The 24362-nt window shown below is 50.2% G+C and overlaps 4 protein-coding genes across 4 annotated transcripts; 2 read left to right on the forward strand and 2 right to left on the reverse strand.

Moving 5' to 3' along the window:
* Positions 1-9351: 9351 nt before the first annotated feature.
* BP5553_00777 (ARM repeat-containing protein) lies at positions 9352-12219 on the reverse strand (the record flags this gene model as incomplete). The annotated part of the gene is made up of 4 exons (XM_032009400.1): positions 9352-9378; positions 9435-11835; positions 11887-12095; positions 12160-12219. The coding sequence occupies 4 exons, from the start codon at positions 12217-12219 to the stop codon at positions 9352-9354; spliced, it is 2697 nt and encodes an 898-aa protein (XP_031873454.1).
* Positions 12220-13023: 804 nt separating this feature from the next.
* Positions 13024-14517, forward strand: BP5553_00778 (Nuclear distribution protein PAC1; the record flags this gene model as incomplete). Its single annotated transcript, XM_032009401.1, has 3 exons — positions 13024-13061; positions 13122-13287; positions 13345-14517. 3 exons carry the CDS (start codon positions 13024-13026, stop codon positions 14515-14517), a joined length of 1377 nt encoding a protein of 458 aa, XP_031873455.1.
* A 526-nt stretch (positions 14518-15043) lies between these two features.
* BP5553_00779 (Uncharacterized protein) lies at positions 15044-17758 on the forward strand (the record flags this gene model as incomplete). Its single annotated transcript, XM_032009402.1, has 1 exon — positions 15044-17758. One exon carries the CDS (start codon positions 15044-15046, stop codon positions 17756-17758), a length of 2715 nt encoding a protein of 904 aa, XP_031873456.1.
* Positions 17759-18385: 627 nt separating this feature from the next.
* BP5553_00780 (uncharacterized protein) lies at positions 18386-21736 on the reverse strand (the record flags this gene model as incomplete). The annotated part of the gene is made up of 1 exon (XM_032009403.1): positions 18386-21736. The coding sequence occupies one exon, from the start codon at positions 21734-21736 to the stop codon at positions 18386-18388; it is 3351 nt and encodes a 1116-aa protein (XP_031873457.1).
* Positions 21737-24362: the final 2626 nt, after the last annotated feature.

Here is a 24362-nt window from a genome sequence, read left to right on the forward strand (position 1 = left end):
CTAGTTATCCATCAATCAGTTTATACCTAACGACGAAGTTTCTGTATTCTTTCTATTGTGACACAGCCTTTTTTGTTGAACGCTACTTCCAAGCAACAATAATCGCGCTGTGACGCCTTGCTAACAAAGAACTTCTACGATGTCAGGTCGAAATTATACGAGTACCCTTATTCTCCCAGCCTCCTCCTCTCTGAAAATATCGTCTACGCTTTGCTATGTACAGTACACTCTCCATTTCACACACTGATTCGGATTCAGCAGCAAGATCTCAGCTCAGGTTCGTCGTACTTGATGCGGGAAGATGCGAGAACCATGCCATGCACACCCACGTCAATGCAAACCCCCACGACAAATAAGATCTGTTACAAGCCAGAGTCTCGGAGCCAACCGAGATCCTCGAAATTACAGCGAATTCGGGGCTGAGAGATGCCTACCGGAGCGCACACCACATGGCGTTCACTTCGGCATGACTAGTCTGCTCTTCGTGTTGTTATCAAAGCAATTTGAGGTGAAGATTAAGCTGACGAAACGCGTTTATAGATCTATAGGCCCTGTTACTGCAGCTGCGGTCCCACGCGACCGTGCATACCATAAGCACGTACGAAGTCGAGGTGCATCTGTCGGGATTGTCTGACCTGGTTTTCAATTCCAATATCGTATGGGTCTCCGGCATAACGGCGGCGAAGGTTTGAGCAACAGCTTTTAAGGGCACCTTAGTCACCCTTTACTGTTACGAAGAAGGTGCCCGTTTCAGAATAGCTTCTTTCCCCGAGAGCTTGGCCACGCAAGGGTTTTTGGTCTAGCCTGGGGGGTTCTCCATTGGGCTCCTTCCGACGTTCACGAACGAGCCAAGTCTAGTCAAGGGATTCAGTCCAGTGGGGGGTCCAATCGGTACGGAGGAGATGCAAGCATCCCATCCTCCCAGTCATTCTGCATTTTAATGCCCTCGAGGCGATATTGGTGCAGGTTTGGACGTTTGGGGGAAGGTTCCCCTCCAGATGCTGGCTGGGATGATTGTGCTAGTTGCTCAGGGCCCGTTTGGCCTGGGTTCTGGTGTTTAGACGGTGTTTGCTTGTCCTGTCTGGGGAGTTGTCGAGAGAGGACTCCGTAAACCCCAAAGTTGCGGGTCAGCCAGAGGTCCACCAACCTGCATTTCCAATACCGTGGCCGCGGTTGCCCCCCAACCGAACCGAGCCCGCGGTGCATCAATCCACAAGATCCCTGCAGCAGAGCGTACCAAGAGACACAGCCAGCCTAAAACAGACGGATCGGGCGTGCGAAGAGCTTCTATCCGTGTTCTATCAACGGCGCAGTCTTGGGCGCTGTCGACGTGGGTCAGCCTGGGAGCTGCTACTACCAAGGAAGGATAAGAAACTCATCCTCATAAGCTTAAGATAGCCAGCTTATATCCAGAGCACGGAATACCCGGCTTCCGGCGACAAGTCTCTCTCTCTCTCAGAGACCATGGACGAGCGCGTCGTTTCTGGGGACACACACTCAAGAATCCCTTCGAGATACTAGGACGACCTTGGGGAACAACTACTGTACACATGAGAACGCGAAGGGTTATCTTACCGGTAACTTGCGGCGAGCCTCGCCGCCGCCTAGCGAGCTATTGCCGGGCTGGAGCCAATGATGAGCATGCCGGCAGAGAAAGCTGCCAGGGAGCAGGTCACAGGGGAGCGACATAGGTTGTGCATCTTTCATAAGTTGGGGTTGGGTTGAATCTCGCCGCCCACGTCCTCCTCTCCTCCCGATCATGACACGTCTTCAGGGTCCGAGTAAGAGAACGTTTCAATACACAAGCCACATCCCAATGCTAAACGAATGGGATACCATTAATCGCGACCCATACATATTCCCGTTCCACTCAACGTGCAGCACCAGCGAGAAGCTGATTGAGCGGGATCTCTACGAAGTACCGCTTTCGAAAGTATGTACGTACGTACTGCTTTGCTATCCCATTGGCCACAAATGTCGCGAGACTAGGGCCCCACGCGGTGCTGTTAGAAGCGCCAGCCAGGGAGGTTAGGCTCGTGGTAATCAATCGTGCGGTTTATGATTGATCGAGGAATCAGCCTTCGGACTCACTCACTGCGGCATTTACGATTCCTCGTCAAGTCATACCAGTACAAGTAACTGTCATATCGATTACCAGGAGTTGCTATGGAGAATTTCGCGTCAAACGTGAGTGTGGCAGCCCCGATACTTCGTAGTTGTATACTCCAAGCCTCCAACTGATTGATGGCAGTTACTGGCACACTCTACTGCGTTCACTTTCCCCTTCTCAACTACGCGTGCCGAGCCGTTGATCCCATGGAAGCTTCTAAAGTGCCACATTTGGCAAGGCACGAGGCGGCGATGCCCGATGCTCCGTAATTCCACTTTAGCGGTTGGAAAAGCTAATACGAAAGTACGCCCTCATGCAGCCGACTCTCCGTACCCTGGACAGAAGGACCGTGTGGAAACGAAACCTGCGAGGATCAGCGCGTCATCTGGGCCGACATCTGAATCAGGAGGTCAACATCAAATATCACTTTAGAGCCTCTGAGGGGAAAAGGAAGTAGTTGGTTTGAAAATACCGGTAGTGGCGGTGACACTACTGCTGGTGCTGCCGTGGAGCTGGGAACAGCCGTCATTGAACCTGCTCCACCTTTGAGGGTCTACGGAGTCCTCTTCCATACTACAGTACGGTGTTATACTAGTAGCACGGGCGTATGAAGGACGGAGTACAGGGATAACTACCAGTGGCCTGTCGTCTATCAGGGGCCATTTTTATTCTGGATTGTTCCTCGGATCTTGGGCTCCTTGACAGTGTCTGATCGATCTGCCTTCAGGACGGCTAGGGCCCCCCAATGTAGGGAGCTCACTTTGTCGCAACGCCGTAACGGCGGTAGCCCTTGTTAGACCATGGGTGGATTTGAATTACTCCGTCTAAGCGGGATATCGGTAGGGGCACTATGTTCTGGTATCAGGTTGGGCAGGTGGGCACGGAATATGAGTTGGGGACCGCAAAGAGCAGGTATGGCTACGGTTGATCTGCTTCGGCGTCACTTGCTGGAAACGCACAGTATCCTTCCGCCGCCTATTACGGGTCTTTGATAGCCGTCCGCGCCAGAATATACCAAAACTCGGCAGAGTATGGAGTGGTCGGCCCACGGATGGACACTGCTGTGGGCTCTGCAATCCGAATTCAATCTCTTTATGTCCTCTAAGCAGGTTGATTGGGTCCCATCGTGGCCAAAGAGTTAGTGAGAGGGCTCCTGAATTGCTTATTGGCCTATGCTCCTCCCTAGCACTTGGACAATACCACCCTATCACACATCTGGGCTCCGTTGGTAAGGAATCCCTCTACTTCTCCTTCCCGAGGAATTAATTGATTAATTATTACTTACTTCGCATTGTCCTCACTAATTCGAATATACGAAGTACTGAGTGTGGAGCATCCACTACAGACTCATAACAGGTCCTGCGTCTACCCTTGGGATCCCAGTGCTGCACGCCGGGCATTTATTTATGCTCCCTGTTGGCATTATTGGCTTGATAACGTCGCTATGCCAATGTCCTTGTCCATGACCGGGGTTCTTGTCGCTCTATCTACCCAGTTAGGTCCCACTACTGGCGGTTGATTTTCCAGCCATGATCCATCCCACTATTCTGGCTCGCTGCTTGTGCCAGTCTCAGAGGCTCAGAGGCCTAGACGGCCATCCCGCCAAACCCTCAACTACTACCCTGGGCTCCTGTCGAGCCACTGCTATGGGCTCCCCCCAGGCTACCGACCGCAACCACATCCACCTCCACACCGGACATCCTCCTCCACCTCCACCTCCACACTCCACAGACACAGTCCTCAGTCCATGGGCATCCCGGATAGCCCAGGCCACCGAATCAGCCGGGTGGAACCCCAATCGAGAGCTGCATCACTCATACATATGTAGTGCCCACCTCCCTCAGAGCTTCGCACCGGCATACACAGCTTTTGCCTGCACATCCACCTCTCTATATTGCTCCTCGCTGCTCTTGATCCGACCCGATAAGCAGGCCCTCGGCACGCTAACTCCAACTCCCAACTCCCAGCTCAGCAACCCTACATCTCTTCATATCTTCTGGACCTTCAAGTTGAAACTCTGCTCTTACTCATAAACCCCCTCAGGAGCCTTTCACTCTCACTCATAATTGGGTTTATACTCAGGACCTTCTATCCGTCGTTCTCTCCGGAAGAGATCGACACCTTCCCCGCTATTCCGAGTCCCTCTTCCTCACGGGCACCAAACTCGCAGTCTCGGGGACCCAGTCACTCGCTCAACCAGATCCGTCACAACTCAAAACCACTATGTGCAATTACACCCAGGTTGAATATCGCTGCGGCCATGTTCGTTGGACTGTCAGAGCATGGTGTACCAATTATGAGACGACACACATACGATGCCCACCTTCGGTGGTGGCGATTGAATTTAGGTAAGTGGTTCATCCGATATATATTGCTTCGCTGGCAAGATTCATGCCTAACGGTGCCATTAGACTAGATGAACGATGTGGTTTGTTTTAACTCCTCAAATTTATTCTCGGGCCTGGATCCTAATCTTCTAACTAGGGGATTGTCGTGCACCGGCTATCAAACCAACCTGGATCCAAGCCTAGATTTGGCCTACAATATAGAGCGTTTGGAGTCACCCTGGGATCTGGATACGGCGACAAGGCGATCTTGGTGTTTACGGTACTTGGTTTATTTTTGGCAACGGCGTTTTGACATTCCATGCTCATGGACGATTGATCAATGAGGTGTTCAGGAAATCGGAATTGGGGGATCAGTGCCTGGAACGAAATGCACGTGGGGCGGTGGTTGTCAACTTTTGGGAACTAACTCGGCGTACAAACGGGTCGTTGTACATACATCAATCATTGTATTAACCCTCTGGCAATGGTTTTCAAGCATCCTATCAGCTCGAAAGTGTGGCAGTACAATGTGATACCGACCAGGCCCTTCTTCCGATGGCTTCTCGATCGCTCTTCACACGGCATCCTGTCCGGCTGCCAGGACACCAGCCAAACCGAACCCATTCCGAAGCCGTACCATTCTCGGCCCTTGCGATGAGAACTCCCCGGATTCCAGACTCGAACTTTCATGATGTGGGGGGAAGTGGTCGAGAAGGCTCTTTTCCTCATCCGTGTAGCCCAGCTCCCCATTACTGCAGGCCACAGAAGCTCCGTTGTATCGAGCGTCACCAAAATCCCGGGAACCAGGTCCAATGAACCTTCGTTACAACACTCAAGACCTAGATGTGCAGATCATAATATGGGATTTTCCATGCCCTGCCTAGTAGTATACGTCAGCATATGCACTTCTCCTTGCTTAAGTGGGCCGCCTCTAACGGATAGCTGCTTGAACGGGAGAATGAGCATATCCTCTCCAATGGTCTGGGCCGTGTGAATGTTTGCTACGTTTGGCCGGATCTCCTCTGACCACAAAGCTGGAAGGGCATAGCCGGTCTAGACCTCAAAGCCACCATAACAAAAAGGAAACAAGATCAAATAAGAGAATAGAGAAGATCAAGATCCCACACAAGCCTCAGACGTCGACGTTGTCCGGCAGAGCTGTCACCTCGAGAACTCAGTACTCACTCTCAAAAAGCAATCGTCACAATCAAATTTGGGTGAGAAATGACAGTGGTTACACAGCAGCAGCCAATCCCGTTCCCGGTTTTTCAGGATCGGCACAGACCGAGAATCGGGGCAACGCGTCTTCACACTTCACCGCAGGAGTATCCCGAGACAACAAGGCCAGACAGCGTTGTGTTCCGCCGAGTCTGGAGGACAGGAGTGAGAGGTCAACACGGCCCACCAAATATTCCTTTTCGAAGTGGCGGATGTGGAGCACTGGGAAAACGTGGGAACCTCGTGGGACCATCCCTCCGTAAGAAAATATGATTTTCTGTGCCGCTGCAAGGCATCAGTGTCTCTCTCTGCTGCCCTTCTGGCACCCATACGTGCTCAGTGTGTCTCTGCCGACTGGCCGTGGCTGGCAAAACCTTCCGAGTAGGCCCCGGGGAATAGTTTGTGACTGCGGTGCAGGCTGAAGCGCCGTTGGTCTGTGTTGTGTTGGTGGAATATGGCGGTTGCCCGCCGCCCGTGGGGCTGTCGGCCGTAGCACTCCATCAACATTAGAATGCCCCGGCAATCACCCAGAACAGGAATCTGCTCGGGGATTACCGCCTTTACAAGTTCCTATGTAGGTAGGCTCCGGTATATCAGACATGGAATATGCGAAGTACTTTCTTTTCGTCCAGCATTAGAAGTCTCCACCCCACGGATTGGCCTCGGAAGCGCATACATAGCACTGGCACAGATTCGGCAGGCTGGCGGCACATGCAAATCCTCCGTCGTGTGAATATCCCCGCATGACAATATTTTTTCAATGATGGGATGATGGATGGTTGGCATGGGAGATCCAGCAGTGCGGCATGAGATAGATAATGAGAGGGACAGCGTTTTCAGTGCTATCTCGCCTGGCCACCACCCTGCCCGTCCGCAGGCATCCCAGATAGCCTTTTGTGACAAGTCTCTTTCTCAAACCCAAGTGCCGTGTCACGGGAAGAGTTAGGACGAATAATCGGTTCCCGGCAGCCAAACCTGTCGATCTTAGGGCTTCTCCTTTACGCCGAATTCCGCGGGCTTGAAGTTGTTGGCAAAGTCGCCTGGGGCTTCATCGTAAGATGACTTCCACTGTTGGTTACACACGATGGGTAATTCGTGGTGGTTGGGGCTTGGGGCTTGCATTGTGCAGCTTCTTGCACTCTCTTGCACTCTCTTGACATAAAGAATCCGGATTCTGACCCGAATCAATTATAACTGGGAGGTTTTGAGGGAACACAACCGTCTCTCGAAAGCGAAGTCGGCCGTTGGCTCTCCCGGGTTCTGCTGATATGGGATGCCGAATCTATCAGTATATATTATTAATTGAATGCAGTTGCTAGGCTTATCTCTGGTAATAACTTGCAATTCTTCGCGATTTCGATAGGCCGTCCCGTCAGCAACGAGAAAGAGGGTGTCTTGCCCATCAATCTCCTATGTTCATGGTACCCAAACTTCGAGAGGGTATGGTATGCGGCCCGGTAGCAATCCTATTTGACGCAGCATGCCACGAAGTACCTGTGTCCATGGTAGAGGCACTATAACATGCAGCTTATTGCCCGCCATCAGCGTCGTCATCGTAGTCTAAGCCGCCCTTCTAACGTTATAGTATTACACTTCGTGCAGTAGTAGTGTAGGAAGTACTATATCTTGAGTCTCGACTCTCGTAACGGTCCGAACGGCCCGTCGAGAATCGATCGGGAAGGTCGACTTGGAATGTACCGTGCCGTCAGCAGTCAAACGCTCGTATCTCCGTGTTCAGGCCTGTTTCCGAGTTTCATCTGGGGTCATAACGTCCACTTGTCACGTTATTATCCTGAACCCAAAATCGGCCGATCTCCGAATTACTTCGCCTAAGTCCACGTAATCATAATAGTCCACTCTCCATATTAATAACACGAGTATGCTTTAGCCATTATAATAACTGTTGCCTGACATTTCCTTTGATCGAGCCATTCCCGCTTTCGGTTCCTTGGCCTCGTTAGTGATGAGGTTTTAGAGTGTCTCGCCGTTGTATACCTGTGTATACTCCGTCAATTGTCAACTAGTTGGTTGCCATTCCACATCGTCCAATCCCGAGCTTTATGGGTATAACACGCGGCTTATGGACAAAGCGGGAATTAGTAACAACTATTGTCATAAGAGGCCAAGTGGCGCTCATAAGGCCGCTGAGTCCTGTTGGAAACAAGTTCCAACAAAGATACAACACTGAATAAGCTGCTGACGGATCATGCCCGGTGCGCCACCCCGCAAAGCAACATCAAATGTGAAATTACGGTCCCAGTCTCTCGGGATCAACGCATTCATGGCTTTTGTCACTTTGGCGTTGCAACACTGTGGGTTTTCTGCGACGTTCTGACACTTTTTCTTGAATTTACAGTGTCTGTCAGAGCGTCTATTTCCTTTATTCTTAGTTTCTACTATACTCATCTCGCAGTTTTCTCCATATATGGATAATCATACACACTCGTACCAATTCATTTCCGCTAAAGACCCCCACTGCTCGTTGTGGGCCATGCCCCTAAGCCCAGCGGCCAACCAGCTACAGAGAAGCCTGTCATGCGTCAATCAATATACCAATAGCTTGGTAGTCGTACGCATGATTGTGCTCAACCACTACAAGGCTAAAGTAGGAATAATAAACCATTGCCAACATTATAGATAGGCAGGCCGAGTCAATTGGTTACCGGTTCCTCGGTACTCGTACGGGCACATGATTATATTTGAACCAAAGACGAGGCTTAAAAGCAATTATTGCCAACATGATCGTCGGCTGGCCGTCAAGACAGGGTCCACGAACCTCAAGGCCAAGCAAGTTTGGTGCATCTAGTGGCATGACTGAGTTATTAGGTCCCAGAGCTTGGGGATTTTGAAATATTTTGAAATGCCGAGGTACTCACCTGCAACTGTAATCACAGTCACAGGCGCCAAACGACCCTGAAAATAAAATTTCTTTTTCATTTTCGGATCTCTATACATACAGGTGGGTACATGATAGCAAGCCACATAAACTACAATGCATCAGGGCAGGTTAAACTCTACAGTGGCTATTGAAAAAAACCCAAGACATCCATATCGTCTCATTTAAAACTGTAGAAGCCGTCTCCTGCCGCTACGTCGAGCATCAGGGTACCAGCCATGACAGCCCCTAAAGGAAAACCGCCATGGAGTGGGACCAAAACGCTAGGCTTTTCAAGGCCTATCCCAGCCAACACCTTCCTCATAATCAACAATAATGGCAGTTAGCCATGGGGAGGCTTACCTAGGAACTGCATTTACCGGGTAGGAAGCCGAGAGACTCTTCATAATCTGCTGCAACTCACAAGGAAACCAAGAATGTGAACCAAAAAAAATCCCGCTGAAAGCGATGGACGAAAGCAAATATATATCAAATATATAATATGCCAATTACAGTAGAACAATTTTCAAGTCGACACCAAGAAACTGGAAAACCAGTTGTTCGACATATATATTATTTTGAAGAGAACCCAAGTCTGTATATAAGCAACTCGGCTAAAACATAATTCATACTTCGTATCAAAAGTAACCAATGCTGGACTATCCAGCATGCCTCCAGCAGCTCATAAATGAGTTGAGATGGAGCCCGACCGTCACCAAGTGCGTCTAGTTAGCAGAGACTAACACCGACAATGAACATTAATGACCTATCCCTTTCGCCAACAATGCTCGAAAACCTCATAAAATAATGTCCTACTCCTTTTATGGTCTTGATATACCTTGTCGTGCCTGTTTTGGGTTCTAGGTGAGTATGTGATTCTATAACATGCTAGTGAGTCACTTACCTTCATCTGCTCAATCTTGGCTTTCAGAGCACTTGTAACCTCGGCCGCTCTCTTCCAACTCTCCACGCCCCCGTTGCCGTCATCTCTTGCGCTATCAGTGCTTGACTTTTGTCCACCACTCCGAGCGCTTGTATATGGAGTGGGGCTATTTCTTCCCACGCTCCCACTGGCAGCACTTGTTCTCCCATTTCTTGGTTCTGGACTTAATTTACTGCGCCCATATTGACCTGCGAACGCATCGCCAGTGTTTTCTTTCTCCTCGCTGAGGGTCGAGGTGTACGACATCCGAGCACGCATCCCGGCCCTGTTATCATGAGGCGCGCCGTACATACCGGTATCGCGATAGATACCACCTTCGTCACCCATGGCATCCCGACTCGGGCTCGGTAGACCTACTGTAGGGCTGTTTACTCGCTCTGCGCTCGTTAGAGCACGCTTTAATCTCTCCATCTCCCTTCGCAGTTGTCCACACATCGCCTCTGCTGCTTCGCAATCAGATCTAGCACGCACAAGTTGAGTTTCTTTGGCCTTAATAGAAAGCACATCTCTGGTGTGGTCTTCGATTAACTGTGCGTTTTGATTCTTCAATTCTTGAACCTCGGAATTGAACCTTGATCGCTCTTGACGGAAATCATCAGCTTGTCGAAGTAGACGATCTTTATCGAGCCGAAGTTCTTCTAGCTCAGCTCTTTCGACAGCAGTCAAACCCGACGCCGGTGGAGGTGACATGGATGAAGCAGGAGGAGCAGCGGCGGCAGGAGCTTTGGCTAGAGAACGTCCAGCGAGGCCACGCCCAGCAAGACCAAGACGAGGTGGAGCAGGCGGTTCATCGTCAGCTGGAGGCGGAGCCTGTGCTACAGGACGCCGAGGCGACGCAGTTGAAGCTGCACCACCAGGTCCTGGCAGGGTGCGCTTCAAGGGAGCTTTCAATCCACCTGGAGCAGCCAGCCCGGATGGTTTGGGAGCCGCGAGTTTTGTTCCCGGGGTACTTCTTGATGTGGGTTGAGGTGCTAAAGGCGCCTCCTGGGCATAGATGCTTGGTGCTGCGGCAGGTTTCTTTGTCGCGGGCTTCTTCGTAGCAACTTTCCGGGTTCCGCCAGCTGGCGCAGCACGCTGAGCCGCAGCTGGCGGCGGCTTTGGTTTTGGTTTGTCCTTAGCTTTGACTTCCGCGGTCTCGAAGTATTCTTTGATTTTCGTTTTCCTAATTTCATCAAGGCCTTCAAGATATGGTCCCATAGCTCGCTCACCCATGATCTTCATTACCGTGCCAAGCACTTCCGCCCCCCCTGAGCGTAAGACCTCACTTGATTCTGAAAGCAACTTTTTCGCTGCTTCAGAAATGGAGGCCACTTCAGGTTTAGCAGGCGCTTCTCGCGTCGTCCTTAAACATCTGACTAAGAATTTCATCGTTCCCTCTTTCACCTGCGGATTCTTATGCTTCAGGGATTCTAATGTCTCTTCCAGACATTCCGATAAGCTGGTGGCGATAAAGACTGCATCCAAAGCAGCACCAAGGGCGTCTGAGACGGAAGCCTTCTTTTCTTTGAGCCTTTCCATAATTGGGCTCATGAGGACCGAGCGATATTTACCGAACGGTTTGCGCAACCCCTTTGCAAGAACCTCGATGCACTGAGCTGCTTGTGTTACAACCGCGATATTAGCATCTTTCATGCATTTCGCCAGTCCTCTGACTATCTCGTTGAAATCACCATCCTTGATTTTTGGAACATTCAGTATACCGAATAAACCCTCTAAGGCATCTTTCCGTTCCTTCCACTTTGATGAACCTAATCGATCGTGGAAATCAGGGGCAATTTTGGACAAAACATCTTGGGGTTCAGCCAGATCATAGACATCGATTTCCTCAGGTTCTGCATCTAATTCATTTTCGTCTTCAGCTCCATCAGCTCCAGGAGGTGGTGCTCGTGCCATGGCAGCTTGCTGGGATCGAAGGAATCTTTCTTGCTTTGGCGTAGGCTCTGATTTGATTTTGTCAAATTGGGCTTCCATTTCCGTTTGTTGTGTCGGCTTTAGATCGCCCCAGAACATCGGTTTCATAGCTTCTCGCAACCATCGATAGAATTCCACTGCGAGGTTCGTTGCCTCCGCCCGTACATTCTTATCTGCATGACTGAAAGGCTTTGGTAAGACTTTGAGGACTGGTTTTGGATCAACCGTTTTGCAACCATAGTTATGGAATATCGCTGTTAAGGCTGCAAGTGTGGCCGCGATAACTTTTGGCTGCTTGTTGGAAAGCGCTGGAAGAAGATCTTCTAATATTGGCCCTGGGGTATCTAATTCAATATAGAGCAAGATGGCCTCGAGCGCGGAAGCTTTCGTAGCCGCCCTAGTGGATGAAAGGCATTTTTCCACTAATGGTGTCAAGGTATAGGATCTCGTCCTAGATGATTCTGTTAATTAAACACACCATATATGGGACTTCATGGCATACCTCGTGCAACTCTCTCGCCCACCATATTTGAGAAATGAACATAATGCCGCGATACCATCTTGCTGTGCTGCAACGTTCGAGTCTGCAACTGCCCCCTTCCACAACCCCGGGTCTTGTAAGAACGGTCGAAACGCAGGATCGTTTTCGTCTGGTGTGGCTTCGAATTGTTTAGCAGCATCTTCATATGCTGCTTTTCGGACTTTCCATATCTATAGAAAGGATTCTGGTCAGTGGGTGTGTTTCACAGAGCGGGCGGCTTGCGGCATAGCATACCTTGTGCTGAAATCTATCGGGCAGAGGAAGCGAACTGAAATCCTCTTCTTGTTCAGCCATATTGGCAACAGGTGTCTCGAGTTTCTTTCTCGACAGTCTGCGCAACCCTGGAACACGGTGGGTTAGCTTGCGCCATGACACATGGAGAGACCCCGCCATCCGCACAGTATCTCTGTGAGGCCAGCGCCAGCAGGGGATTCGAGAGAAGACGATGGCAACTGGCTGCCAGTCCTACCACGATTCGGGTGATGGAGGAGAAGTGAGAAATGCGTCCGTACCTTGAGACAAAGGAGTAAAGTCTGCGGGTTATTCTAGGAGTCGTCAAAGGGCGCCAAACAGTTGAGCGCAGGGGGTTTGGGCTTGTAATTGTCTGGCACGCGTTCGTTTTGCAATATGTGCAGTAGAGCGACACAGCCTAAGCAAAGAAGATATTCTTTCAGCCGTTGTGGGTGCCGTTTCTGCTCGTAATAATTTGGATGCAGATATGTTGATGTGTTGTTGATGCATCGCCAAATACCAAATACATGGACCCCAAGGCTGGTCACTACGGCGACCCCTGCATCAATCAACTTTTAAAGTCGCAACACTAAAGAAGCCCCTTATCATAAAACCCCCTCCCCACCATGGGAAAGCGTCATTGTGGACACATTCAAAAGATCATATTCCCAACCTTGCAACACTCTTCTGCCTCAGCTGCCATAAGCGTAGGGAAGCTAGGGAAGCATACCCTTCCGCCTTTGCACCCAAAGCAACAGATATAGGCGGTAAACAAGCTACGCCATCCGCCAGGGCCAGGCGCATTCCCTGACAGCATCAAAACAATTGAGAAGGCCCAGCCTTCATGTGCCATCCCTCCTGGTCACCATGACCCAGATCTTGACTCCGCGGCAAGCGGAGGAGCTGTAAGCCTGCGTAACTGTCCTATTTATGCTACAGACAGACACTGATTTGAGCTTGGCCAGAAACAAGTCTATCATAGCATACCTCACCTCAGTCAATCTCCCAACGATCGCAACGGCGCTACGAGAAGGACTTAATATTGGCGATAGCTTTGATGCTGCAACCAGCAAGAAATATGAGGGCTTGTTGGAGAAGAAATGGACCAGTGTGGTGCGGTTGCAGAAAAAGGTGGGAGGGTCCTGTCTCGCACCCACATAGTGACAAGCTGATCGTTTCTTCCCACAGATTATGGATCTCGAATCAAGGAATGCAAGTTTGCAGGCCGAACTAGACTCTGCTACTCCTACATCTCTCTCCAAACGAAATCAGGACCCCACAACGTGGCTACCAAGATCGCCAGCAAGACATACGCTCCAGTCGCATAGGGACGGGATCGCATGCGTGGCATTTCATCCGGTTTTCTCGTCACTCGCATCTGGCTCAGAAGATACTACTATTAAAATTTGGGACTGGGAACTGGGAGAGCTTGAAAGGACTGTAAAGGGCCACACGAAGGCCGTGTTAGACCTTGATTTTGGTGGACCACGGGGAGGGACGTTACTGGCATCATGTTCGAGCGACCTTACCATCAAATTATGGGATCCGAGTGACGAATATAAGAATATTCGAACTCTCCCTGGGCACGACCATTCGGTTTCGGCCGTACGGTTTATACCTAGCGGAGCAGCTGGATCGCCTTCTTCCGGCAATCTCCTTGTATCAGCAAGTCGCGACAAATCACTACGGATCTGGGACGTATCGACAGGATATTGCGTGAAAACGATCCGTGGACATGCAGATTGGGTTCGGGACGTTTCGCCATCTTTCGATGGCCGATGGCTCTTATCAGCTGGGGCTGACCAGACAGCAAGAATATGGGATGCTGCTTCCGGGGAGGCAAAAGCGACCATGGTGGGGCATGAACACACTATTGAATGCTGTGTATTTGCACCACCAGCAAGTTACGGATACCTAGCAACTTTGGCGGGGTTAAAGAAACCCCCACCCGCAAGCAGCTCAGCCGAATTTGTGGCTACTGGATCCAGGGATAGAACTATAAGGATATGGGATGCTCGAGGGACGTTAATCAAGACCCTGATCGGCCATGATAACTGGGTGCGAGGCCTAGTCTTCCATCCCGGTGGGAAATACATTCTTAGTGTCGCGGACGACAAGACTTTACGATGCTGGGACCTCTCCCAAGAAGGGAAGCTAGTCAAATCTTTAGATGACGCCCATGGCCATTTCGTCAGTTGCATTCGATGGGCTCCTGGCGTGATTAAGGATGCTCCCCCAGTCAACGGGGAGAACGGAGCAACGCCTAACGGAGTCTCGAAGAGTGAACCTCAAAAAGTTGGCATACGGTGTGTCATCGCAACGGGTAGCGTTGACTTGAATGTTAGAATCTTTGCTTCATGATCTTGTGGGATGGGCGGCTGTCGTGGGAGTTGAGGAGTTGATTTAGGCAGTGTCATTGCATATGCGTGATTCTTGCTATGGGTTGGACGAACATATCACGAACGTTATGCTTAGCATTTGTATAGGAAGAACTAGCTTCTTCGACGATCATGAATTCATATAATCAAGGACATGGTATCCCCTATCTATTGAAAATTTTTGAAACCGCTTTACGCATTATGGTGGGTAGAATTCTTAAATCTGCTACGAACACTAGTAGATTATTTGGCCCCCTCATTTCTAGCTCCTTAAAAAGCCGTTTATTTTCTAGTTAATATTTTGCTATATGTCATTTTCCTAATTGGCATCGTAGTAGCCTCGCATGCCGCGCTTTCTATCGACCGACCAAGCGCAAGGCTACAAGCGAGGCGACGGCGAAACCCCAAGCATCGCTTCTACTTGCGAGTTCGCGCAACTTTTGACCTCTGGCACAACCTCATCAGCATAGACTCGATAGCTCCTGGTGCCACGTGGTGATAGTTAGGCCATGGCTTCAATGAATGCGTTTGCGCGCGACTCTTCATCTGAGTCCTCCGATGAAGACTTTTTACATCCTTCCAACGACCCGGATGACGATGAGTTCGCCGGCTACAATCCGCGCAAGAGACGACGAACAGGCCGCAATGCGAAAGAAAGTGCTGCCTTGGGAGTCTTTGGGTCGGAAAGCGAAGATGAAGGGCCTCGTGGACGATGGAAGAAGAAGACTCTACGCGGCAAAGGCATGTCGTTTGTGTCATCGGGGCAGTCGAAGTTAGATGAGGACGACGACAACGACGACGACGATGAAGAGGGAGAGGATCAACATGCGGAGGAAGAGGATGTGGATATGGTAGTAGATGAGAAAGTCAAAGAGACAGCAACACCCCGGGGGCTTGGATACGGAGCAAAGGGACTTGGCTGGCAAAGTCCAGCTCCAGCAAAACATGCCCCCAAGATTGGCACTCCTCTTGGGCGAGGATTCGTGCCATCGTCTGCTGCCATGCCAATCTTGAAAAATACCAACGATGAAGAAGTTTCGACCCCCAGGGTTTCACGGCCAAGCGCATTCTCTACGCCGACCACGTCGAAGAAAGCTTCATCGACTCCTGCAATAAATGCGGGTTCTTTTGCTGCTAGGATGATGGCGAAGATGGGCTACAAGGAGGGCCAAGGTCTGGGGAAGGAAGGGACAGGCCGGAGTGGTGTCATTGAGGTTGTCCAGCGGCCGCAGGGTGTTGGTCTAGGTGCTGTGAAAGAAAAGTCAAAACAGGAGATCGAGGAGGAGAAACGCCAGGCAAAATTGCGGGGCGAGGTATATGAAGACTCTGATGAAGAGCGAAAGAAGCGTCGCCGGAAGCCAAAAACGAGTGGCACAGATAGTGGGATGAGTGGAGTGAGCACCCCCAGGAGAGCTCCTAAGCCCAAGTTTCAAACGTTGGAGGAAGTCAAGAGAGTTGCCCCCGGTCTACAGATTCCGGATGAGTTTGCTCCTATTCTGGATATGTCAGGCCCCGGTCGGCGGCTTCTTACTTCCACATCTGGACTTTTGACACCGACAGCTGGGACGGAAAGCGTGGAACAAGTCGAGTCTAAAAAGCTAGTTCGACGTGCTCAAAATGAACTTTCAGCTCACGTGGAAGAATGGAAGAATCTTGAAGAACGGAAAGCATATACCGAGATGGAAATATTGCAGGAACAACAGGGCATTGTCGAATTACAAGCTGCCATGGATCAGTTCAAGCTGTTCGTTGATGCAGCACAGCACATCTTACAAGCCGCTAACGATGGTCAATGGGATCCAATCATCGAATCCCTCATAGCAGCAGACGCACTCCAAGTATCTGGAGTAAGCGAAGACTTATCAAACACAACAGTAGCTGCTGTACATCCATTTCTTAGCCGGGCTACGGAAGGTTGGCAACCGCTTGAGGATCCAAAATTGACTGGCATGGCACCACAACTCTTCAAAATCCGTCACATTGTTGGTGCAGTATCGAAGGATACTGACATTGACAAGAACCGGATTCCCAATGGCTCCCATCGGAAGGGTAAATCGACAACAGCATACGAAAGTATGATTTACAAGATAATTTTCCCAAAAGTTGTGTCAGCGATTAACCAAAGCTGGGATGTACACAACCCGGCGCCATTACAGGCTCTATTGGAAACATGGGACAGCCTTCTGCCGCCTTTTGTTCGCACATTGCTCCTCAATCAAGCTATTGTCGGGAAACTCAATGAAGCTGTGTCATCTTGGAATCCAAGGAAGAGACGGTCTCATGAATTGCCGCATTTATGGCTGTTCCCCTGGCTCCAATACCTACCATCTCATCATGCGGATCCGAAAAGCTCAATCGGTCTCGTCAGCGACGTCAAACGCAAGTTCCGTCAGCTTGTCGACTCCTGGGATTTCCACAAAGGCGTTGTGCCAGGCTTACGGCAGTGGCAAGAGGTCCTCTGTCCCAGCTCAAGCAATGACCATTGGGCGCCCTTGATCATGAATCACGTTCTCCCGAGCATGGCACGATTCCTGAAGAACCCGAAGAACTTCATAGTAGACCCTAACGACCAAGCTCCTTACATGTCCGCCCTCCAAGGCGTCTTTGCCTGGCAGGACATCCTGAAACCTCGCATCATAGGCCAAGTCATCGTCGAGGCCATCTTCCCGATGTGGCATGATGTCCTTCATCAGTGGCTTACAGTCGTCGGACCCAACGAGGAGATCGGCCAATGGTTCGAATGGTGGCGCGACGAAGTCTTCCCAGAAGATATCAAAATCTTGCCATCAATCCAAGCCGAGTTCGAAAAGGGCCACGGAATGATAAACCAGGCATTAGATCTCGGCTCAAAAGCCGCTACTCATCTCCCTGCCCCATCCCGCATTTCTCCTCCCCAGAAAACACCGGCCACGCCGGCCAAACCATCCGCACCACAACCCGCACCGCCACCGCCAGAATCAACATTCAAACACAAAGTCGAAGACTGGTGTATCGAAAACGACCTACAATTCCTGCCCGAGAAGAAAGTGTTGCATTCTGCAGGCCCGTTATACCGTATCACTGCCGCAGGGAATGGCAAAAACGGCACGTTGGTATACTTCAAGGGGGATAATCTGTATGCGATCTCGAAGCGGGGCGCAGAGCAAACGGAGATTAGGATTAAGTGGGAGGATAATGATGCTAGGGATGCGTTGCTGGAAATGGCCTGGTTTAATGTTAAGTAAGAAGATACGGTGACTGATCCGTTCGGATACGTTTAATAGATTGAAGAGGTAACCCTTTTTTTAAATGTGACCTTGCCTTATCTTTGAAATTCTGAATGCTGTTATTAAATAGCCCTGTGTGATACATCCGTGAATAAGTACGCTGTGTTTTATCGATATAGTATACATACTAAAAACAACCATCTAGACAGTATGAATTTTCCGTTGGGATTTTAAGACCGGTAGTACCAACCTCGAATTTGCAACTTGAGCCCTCGTTCAAATGCAATTATAACAAGGATTATATGAGTAATTCTTTTAATTTCATCGCATCTATCTATTAACTAAGCCTTCGGTAAGAAGAAGGATAATGCAAATGTAATATTATAGAATGCCATGATGGCATCTATAATATAAACAGTACAGAAAAAAAGGTTTCACGCTATGCTCATGTCCACATACTCCTACATATACATTACAACCCTTAAAATCCCCATCGCTCAATCTGCATAACGCCGCGCTATGCCCATTTGTATATTTCATTCCCTGGTTGTACGCATGTATCTATCGATCTTGCAAGATGGTTCAAGTTGAGAACTCTCATGTAAGCAAATGTTGCGTTCCCTGAGAATGCATACAGCTGAATTATCACTGCATAACACTCTGTCTCCACCTCTCTACCATGTCGATCTGTCCCTGATTCAGAGGCTGCACGCCAGCGCCCATACCCATATGCATCATTGGATTGGGTTGCATATTAGACATATAACCCAGTTGCATAGCATTCGGAGGGAAGCCTGCTGCGTACTGGTTCTGGAATGGCATCATGGACTGGTTGAAGCCATTAAATCCATTAAAGCCCAGACTCGGTTGCGGGAATGGCGCGCCATAGCCGTACATGTTCTGCTGGGGGGCCTGCTGAGGTGCGATGCCGGCGTGGCCGTCGCTGTACATCCCATTTCTAAAGCCGCCAGGAGGATTACGTTGTGGCCCAGCGGGCTGCTTGGGGTCGAGGTTGAACATAGTACTAGATCGCTTTGCCATCTCCTGCTCGTGTAGACCTAGGAGACCTCCCAATGGCCTGGCCTGGGAAGCGGCTACGTCCGCACTATTAGATGGAACAGCTTGCAATATGTCTGCCATGCTGCGTCTCTGATGCAATGCCCCGCCGGATCCTCTGGCTTGCTCAGCTTGAAGTCGCTTCCGCCGCTGGCCGAGCGTCTCATCCTCAGGAGCAAGAAATGCAGTCTCGTGACCTTTGCCTTTGGCATCGGATTTGATCCCTGAATCAAGTGCATCTCCACCAAACTGACTCATCATCTCAGATGCAAAGTCACCACTAACGGGCCGAGCCGAAGGAAGTCCGTTGGCGGGCCCTCCCTTGAGACGGCGGCTTCGCTGCGCTAAGGTCTCGTTCTCGTCTTCTGGTTCAACCGCAGGTGACAGATGCATCATTGTTGAAGCTCGATGGGCGGCCACTGGCCGGCCAGTTAGTCGGTCTCGTCGCCGACTCAGCGGCTCATTGTCTTCGATCTCTCGCCGTTCCATCAGCCCCAAGGGACGATTAAGATCGTGTGCTTTTTTAGAGTAAAGCATAGCAAGGGGCACATCTTCATCATCTCCTCCGTCGTCTGGCTCTTCGATCGCTGGGGGCTCCCAGGCCAGATTGACTCTCTTCTGTTTCCGCGATTGTTGCTCGACTTGCGCAACAGCATCAAGCTCCAGAAGCGTGGAATGCATCCCATTGGGATACGCCGATGCGGTTGGTCGCGTTCGCTGTTTCTGCTGTTGCTTACGCAGTTGAAGTTCGGCCAGGAGGGTCGTCGGAGGACCGTGGTAAATATCGTCGTCCGACTGTCCTTCCTGTTCTTCATCCCCGCTCTCATCTAGTACGGCGGATTCGCCACTACCAACCCCGTCTTGCCCATCACCAGCTTCAGAATGGTTCAAATGGGCCGTATCATTGTTAAGCCCTTCATCGTCACTCCCTTCGATGGGAGATCTCCGTTTCCCAGCATCCTGAATCTCAGACATTGTTGCGGGGCGATCCTTTTCCTTATCTGCGTCGAGTAGGTTGCTGCTGCTTCGTTTCCCACGAAGTATATTAAAGGAGCTTGTCCGTTTCTTCTGTTGGGTGTCAAGTAGCTGAGTGCTGCTCCGATTATGCTTTGCTGCCGGCCGCCCATATACTTCCGCGCCAAGATGCCCTGCAAATGTGTGGTCGGTAAATGCGCCGACAGGGGCATGTGCGGAAGCATCAAGAATGCTGTCTAATGTAGCCACTGCCGACTGTTCCTTCATTTCAACGATCTCCGCTGGCGCAGGGAGATCGAAGAATGTACTCGCTCTCAACTGGGGCGGCAGGTGATCCAGATCTCGGGTATTCCTTCTCCCTCCCATTGTTGTTCTCTGGTGCTGCGGCAAATATTCCTGCTGTTGGTTCTCGACATCCTCTGGCATAGACAGATCATCTTCTAACACATCTGGAAGCCAGATGGCTGACTGTCGAGCGGCAGCCGGGATATTGCTGAGGACTTCAGACCTCCTCTTATTTCTTGCCATTGAGGATGGCGCCTTAGATAGCTTGTGGGGTAAATTTAACATCATTGGCACAGGGGCTGGATAATAGACCATTTGCTGCCCGGTATCAGGATCTGCGTATGTTTGAGGTCTTGCCATTGACAACCGATTTGCAGATGACAATCTGCGTTGTGTATTATTAGGTTCGTTCGATTCCCCCACTAAATCCATTAACTGCAGCGGTGGTTCGGTATGGACACCATCGAAGCCCTCGAACATCGTATGCGCAACGTCGTATGTATTTGTTGACGCAGACGTGCCCGGCCGATACTCGCCCGACGGTTGTAAGGGCTGCTTATGTGGAGCCGTATTATCAGAGTCGTCGAGTAGGTCCACCACCGGCCGTGTGAGCGTGACTGAATTTTCGTCGATTTTGTCAACCGGTGCAGCGGTTGAAAGGACCGGCGAGGTGGACCTCGTTGAGGCGGTCATATTTACGAATGAATCAAGAGGTCGGCCTTCCAATTCGGGCTCAGGACGATTTCCAAATCTAGAGCTTTTCGATCCGGACCGCAGCCTTCCTGCTGGTCCCGCTGTAAAGGAGCCTTTGGGGGAAACCACAAACCCAGCAGGGGAGAACCCTCCGGATCGGGCAGCAGAATTGACTTCGATGATGGAGGACGCATTCGACAACTGTCTTGACATCGCTGATAGGTCCGGGAAGGAGATCAAGGAAGATTTCCGGCTGTCGGAGCGTTTCTGCTCGTCGTGGAGCTCCTTAATCGCATTATCTATCGACGAAGTCATACTCAATCGCTCTGCGGTGCGCTCGAGATGCTCAATGTTGCCAGTGTAAGCGCCTTGGAGGACTTGCAGATCGGGTGTAGGATGGCGCAAGACCGTGCTGCGTCCCGACGCCGTCCTGATGATCGGTTTGAGGGGAACTGAAGGTGAGGGAGCAAAGACCGCGGTTGTGTTCGAGGCTGAAGTGCGGCCGCTTTCTTGGGGTTGCGGGCGTGAGATTGGCGGTGGGAGTGGCCGAGGGATGTGCAACGGGGCAGAGGCTTTCGAACTATCGTGTGGTGGAGGTTGTGAGCCTTGGTGGTGGTCGGGCTTGGGTTTCTCCAATTTCTCGTGGCCCGAGGTCACTGGGGAGGCGGGAGCGTCGTGAGCGAAATCGTCGCCCTCAAGGAGGTCGTAACTGCCACTGGTGTTCCTGCTCCGCGTCGTTAACGTGAAGGACTGGACCATCTGGCCAAGGCCGCTGGTGCTCGCAGAAGCATTCTCGTCGTGGCTGCTCGTCTTCCCATCGTCGTCCCAGAACAAACCCAGGCGTGGCGCAAAGACTGGTGAAGCGAGCTGAGTAGAGGGTGCTCGAGCGCGTGGCGGCGCGTCGCCGGGGGCCGGAGATGCAGAAGATATTGAACTGGCGTCCTGGGAATGCTTGTGTTCAGCCTGTGCAATGGCGCTGTAGGCCATGGTGAACGCACGTTGGAGTGGAGCGGAGCGCGGCCGTCGCGACAGCAAACGGGGACGGAGGTGGTGATGGTGTTGTTGAACGTTGAAACAAAAAGTGGTGGATGGTTGAGAGCACTGGCAACCTTGATATTCGTCTCGTGCACCCGGCTGGGGGGAAGAGGGAGGACAGGGGGAACATCGATATCAATATCAGCATGCGACTATAGGCTACGGAGGACTCGTGCAGCGGCGGCAGACAGGGCAAATATATAAATAAACACCTTATCTACAGTATATAAATAAGATAAGATGCCAATGCCAATGCCAGAGATTAAGGCCTTGGGGAGGGCTCCAGAACCGCTGCTAGCCAAACGCCAGATTCCCCACCAGGCCCCATCTACTGTAAGAGTCCCTATCATGATCCCGGAAGATCGACGGAAACAGGACTGCACCGCATTCATAAAGCCCATGATGATCTTTCATCTTTCACTTTTCACTTTTCACTTTTCACCTTCCAAGTTTCTTGTTCTTGTATCTCTACTACGCACATAGTGAAATGTACATCTCGCTACATCTCGCCACATAACAACGCAAACACCATTCTTCCCCGAATGCGACATGTTGGTTTCATACAAATCCCAGCCACAACGCGCAAAAGACCATGGCGGCATAGAGCTCAACCTACGTACATTTGCGTAAGTTGAGCACTTCACCTCCGCCCCCACCTGTACCTGTACCTGAAACTCATCGCCGGCGTGTCAGCCTGACCGCGATCACAAAACAATTCGCTCCCCTTGTCATACGTCGTCATTTCACTATGGATCGCTGCAGCGGCTTCTTATCATGTTGGTTGAGGGACTCGGTGAGTTGCTGGAGGTGGGAGGCGCCAAGTATAGCTAATGATAACGAACGACCCTATCCACGCACCAACGCGTCCGATCTTGTTTTTTTATATTGACCGGGACGTGTAAAGAGGAGCAACCGGGTTCACTTCCAGTCGTCCGAAAAGGATACAGGGAGCGATGGAGTGGCGCCCGGGATTCCCAATGACCAACATCACCAAGATGGTACCTGCAGTTGGTAAGGTAGGGCTGAAACTCCTTGTAATTATCCGCAAATTTGTATAAAACGAACCCGTCTGATCCTCCAAGAAGATTCTGCCGTAGATTGGTGGGCCCGCAGCCAGCTTCTTGGATGCGGATGTTCTATGAATAGCAAACTGCATTCCTAGCCTTCACCTACGGAGTATGGGGTCAGTATGCCCCTGATTACTCAGTTACAGATCAAATCCTACGAAGAGCTCGAAGCTAGGATACGTTTACAATATAATCTATAATTTGAGTCGGGGTCGACAGGTAGCTAGCTATACAGTAGCTGTACTGTAGACTTATAAATTTATTTGTGTTGGCAACTACTTAAGTTGTGACTCTGATACTCGAGATAGTGGGAGGTTGCTTGCAACTTGTAGGTGAATGATATACCAGAAATTGGTATGAAAAAAGGAAAACCGAATATTTTGGTGACATTCATCAGTAAATAATGCTTTAGATATTAATCAAGAAAAAAACGAAGCTGAAAAAGGGTTTGGTGACTGAGGTCACTGGTACAAGTACCCGTCAATTTCGAGGGTGCCTTGAGCGGACAGGCGTTCGTTTGTTCTGCTTAAGGCCTGCGGCTACCAGGGCCCGGTCCCCAACGATGCTATGGCCCTAGATTCCCCAGTTTCCCACGAGCAGGCCATCCGACCTGTTTTATTTTAACAGATTATTGCCTATTGTTTGTTATATCTTACAATATCGGTTCCAGTTCGTTACGCGAGCGAGATAACCAATACAAAAAGTCCTTGTGGCAAAGATCAAGGTATCATTAATATGGCAAAGATCAAGGTATCATTAATATGGCATATAAAATTGTAGCTATAGCTAACTTTCGAACCCCAAACCTCTGTTAGTTCCATGCCGCGTTTCCCTTCAAATTCCATCATTCCATCTTGTTGTCTTTAATATAGCCAATTTGTTTTTCAGGTGCATGGGTATGGCTTGGTCTCTCACCGCCGTTATCCCCGCCCTCGTTGTCTGTTTAGTGGGATATATCAATTCTACACTTATTTCAGAGATGGCAACCTCTAATGTTCTTGGGCCCGTTTTCCATCTTGCTCGGATTATATTCAATCTCTTTCTTCATTACTTTCTGATTGCTATAGTTGAACTTGCACATTCAAGTCAACGAGGTATAGCCCGAGCTGGTCTTGCTGTCCAGGGCGGCGATATCCGGCTGATAGGCATACGGATAGTCCATCCCAACTATAATCCAAGCAAATATTTTAGAGTGAAGTGAGCTTAGATCGTGATGTGATTGCTTCGACTGAAAATCAATCTGCAACCGGAACCCCATGATCCGGCAAGGTATGATATTGGAGTTTGGTCTGTCTACCGATTATTTCAAGAGGCAACTATAATCGTCGAACCTTGGACTTTTACTAACACCCTTTTCAAAATTTTGGAATTTATTATTGACGGCAAGAGTATCATTACCTAGAGCTACTTGGTAATATTGTTCATATGATACATTGATACATCCCTCGAAAAAATCTCAAGTGGCTAGCAAGCATGAACCTACAATGGCCACGGATTTTCCCACCAACTAG

The sequence above is a fragment of the Venustampulla echinocandica genome (assembly GCF_003357145.1).
Source record: "Venustampulla echinocandica strain BP 5553 chromosome Unknown scaffold_0, whole genome shotgun sequence".
Taxonomy (NCBI): domain Eukaryota; kingdom Fungi; phylum Ascomycota; class Leotiomycetes; order Helotiales; family Pleuroascaceae; genus Venustampulla; species Venustampulla echinocandica.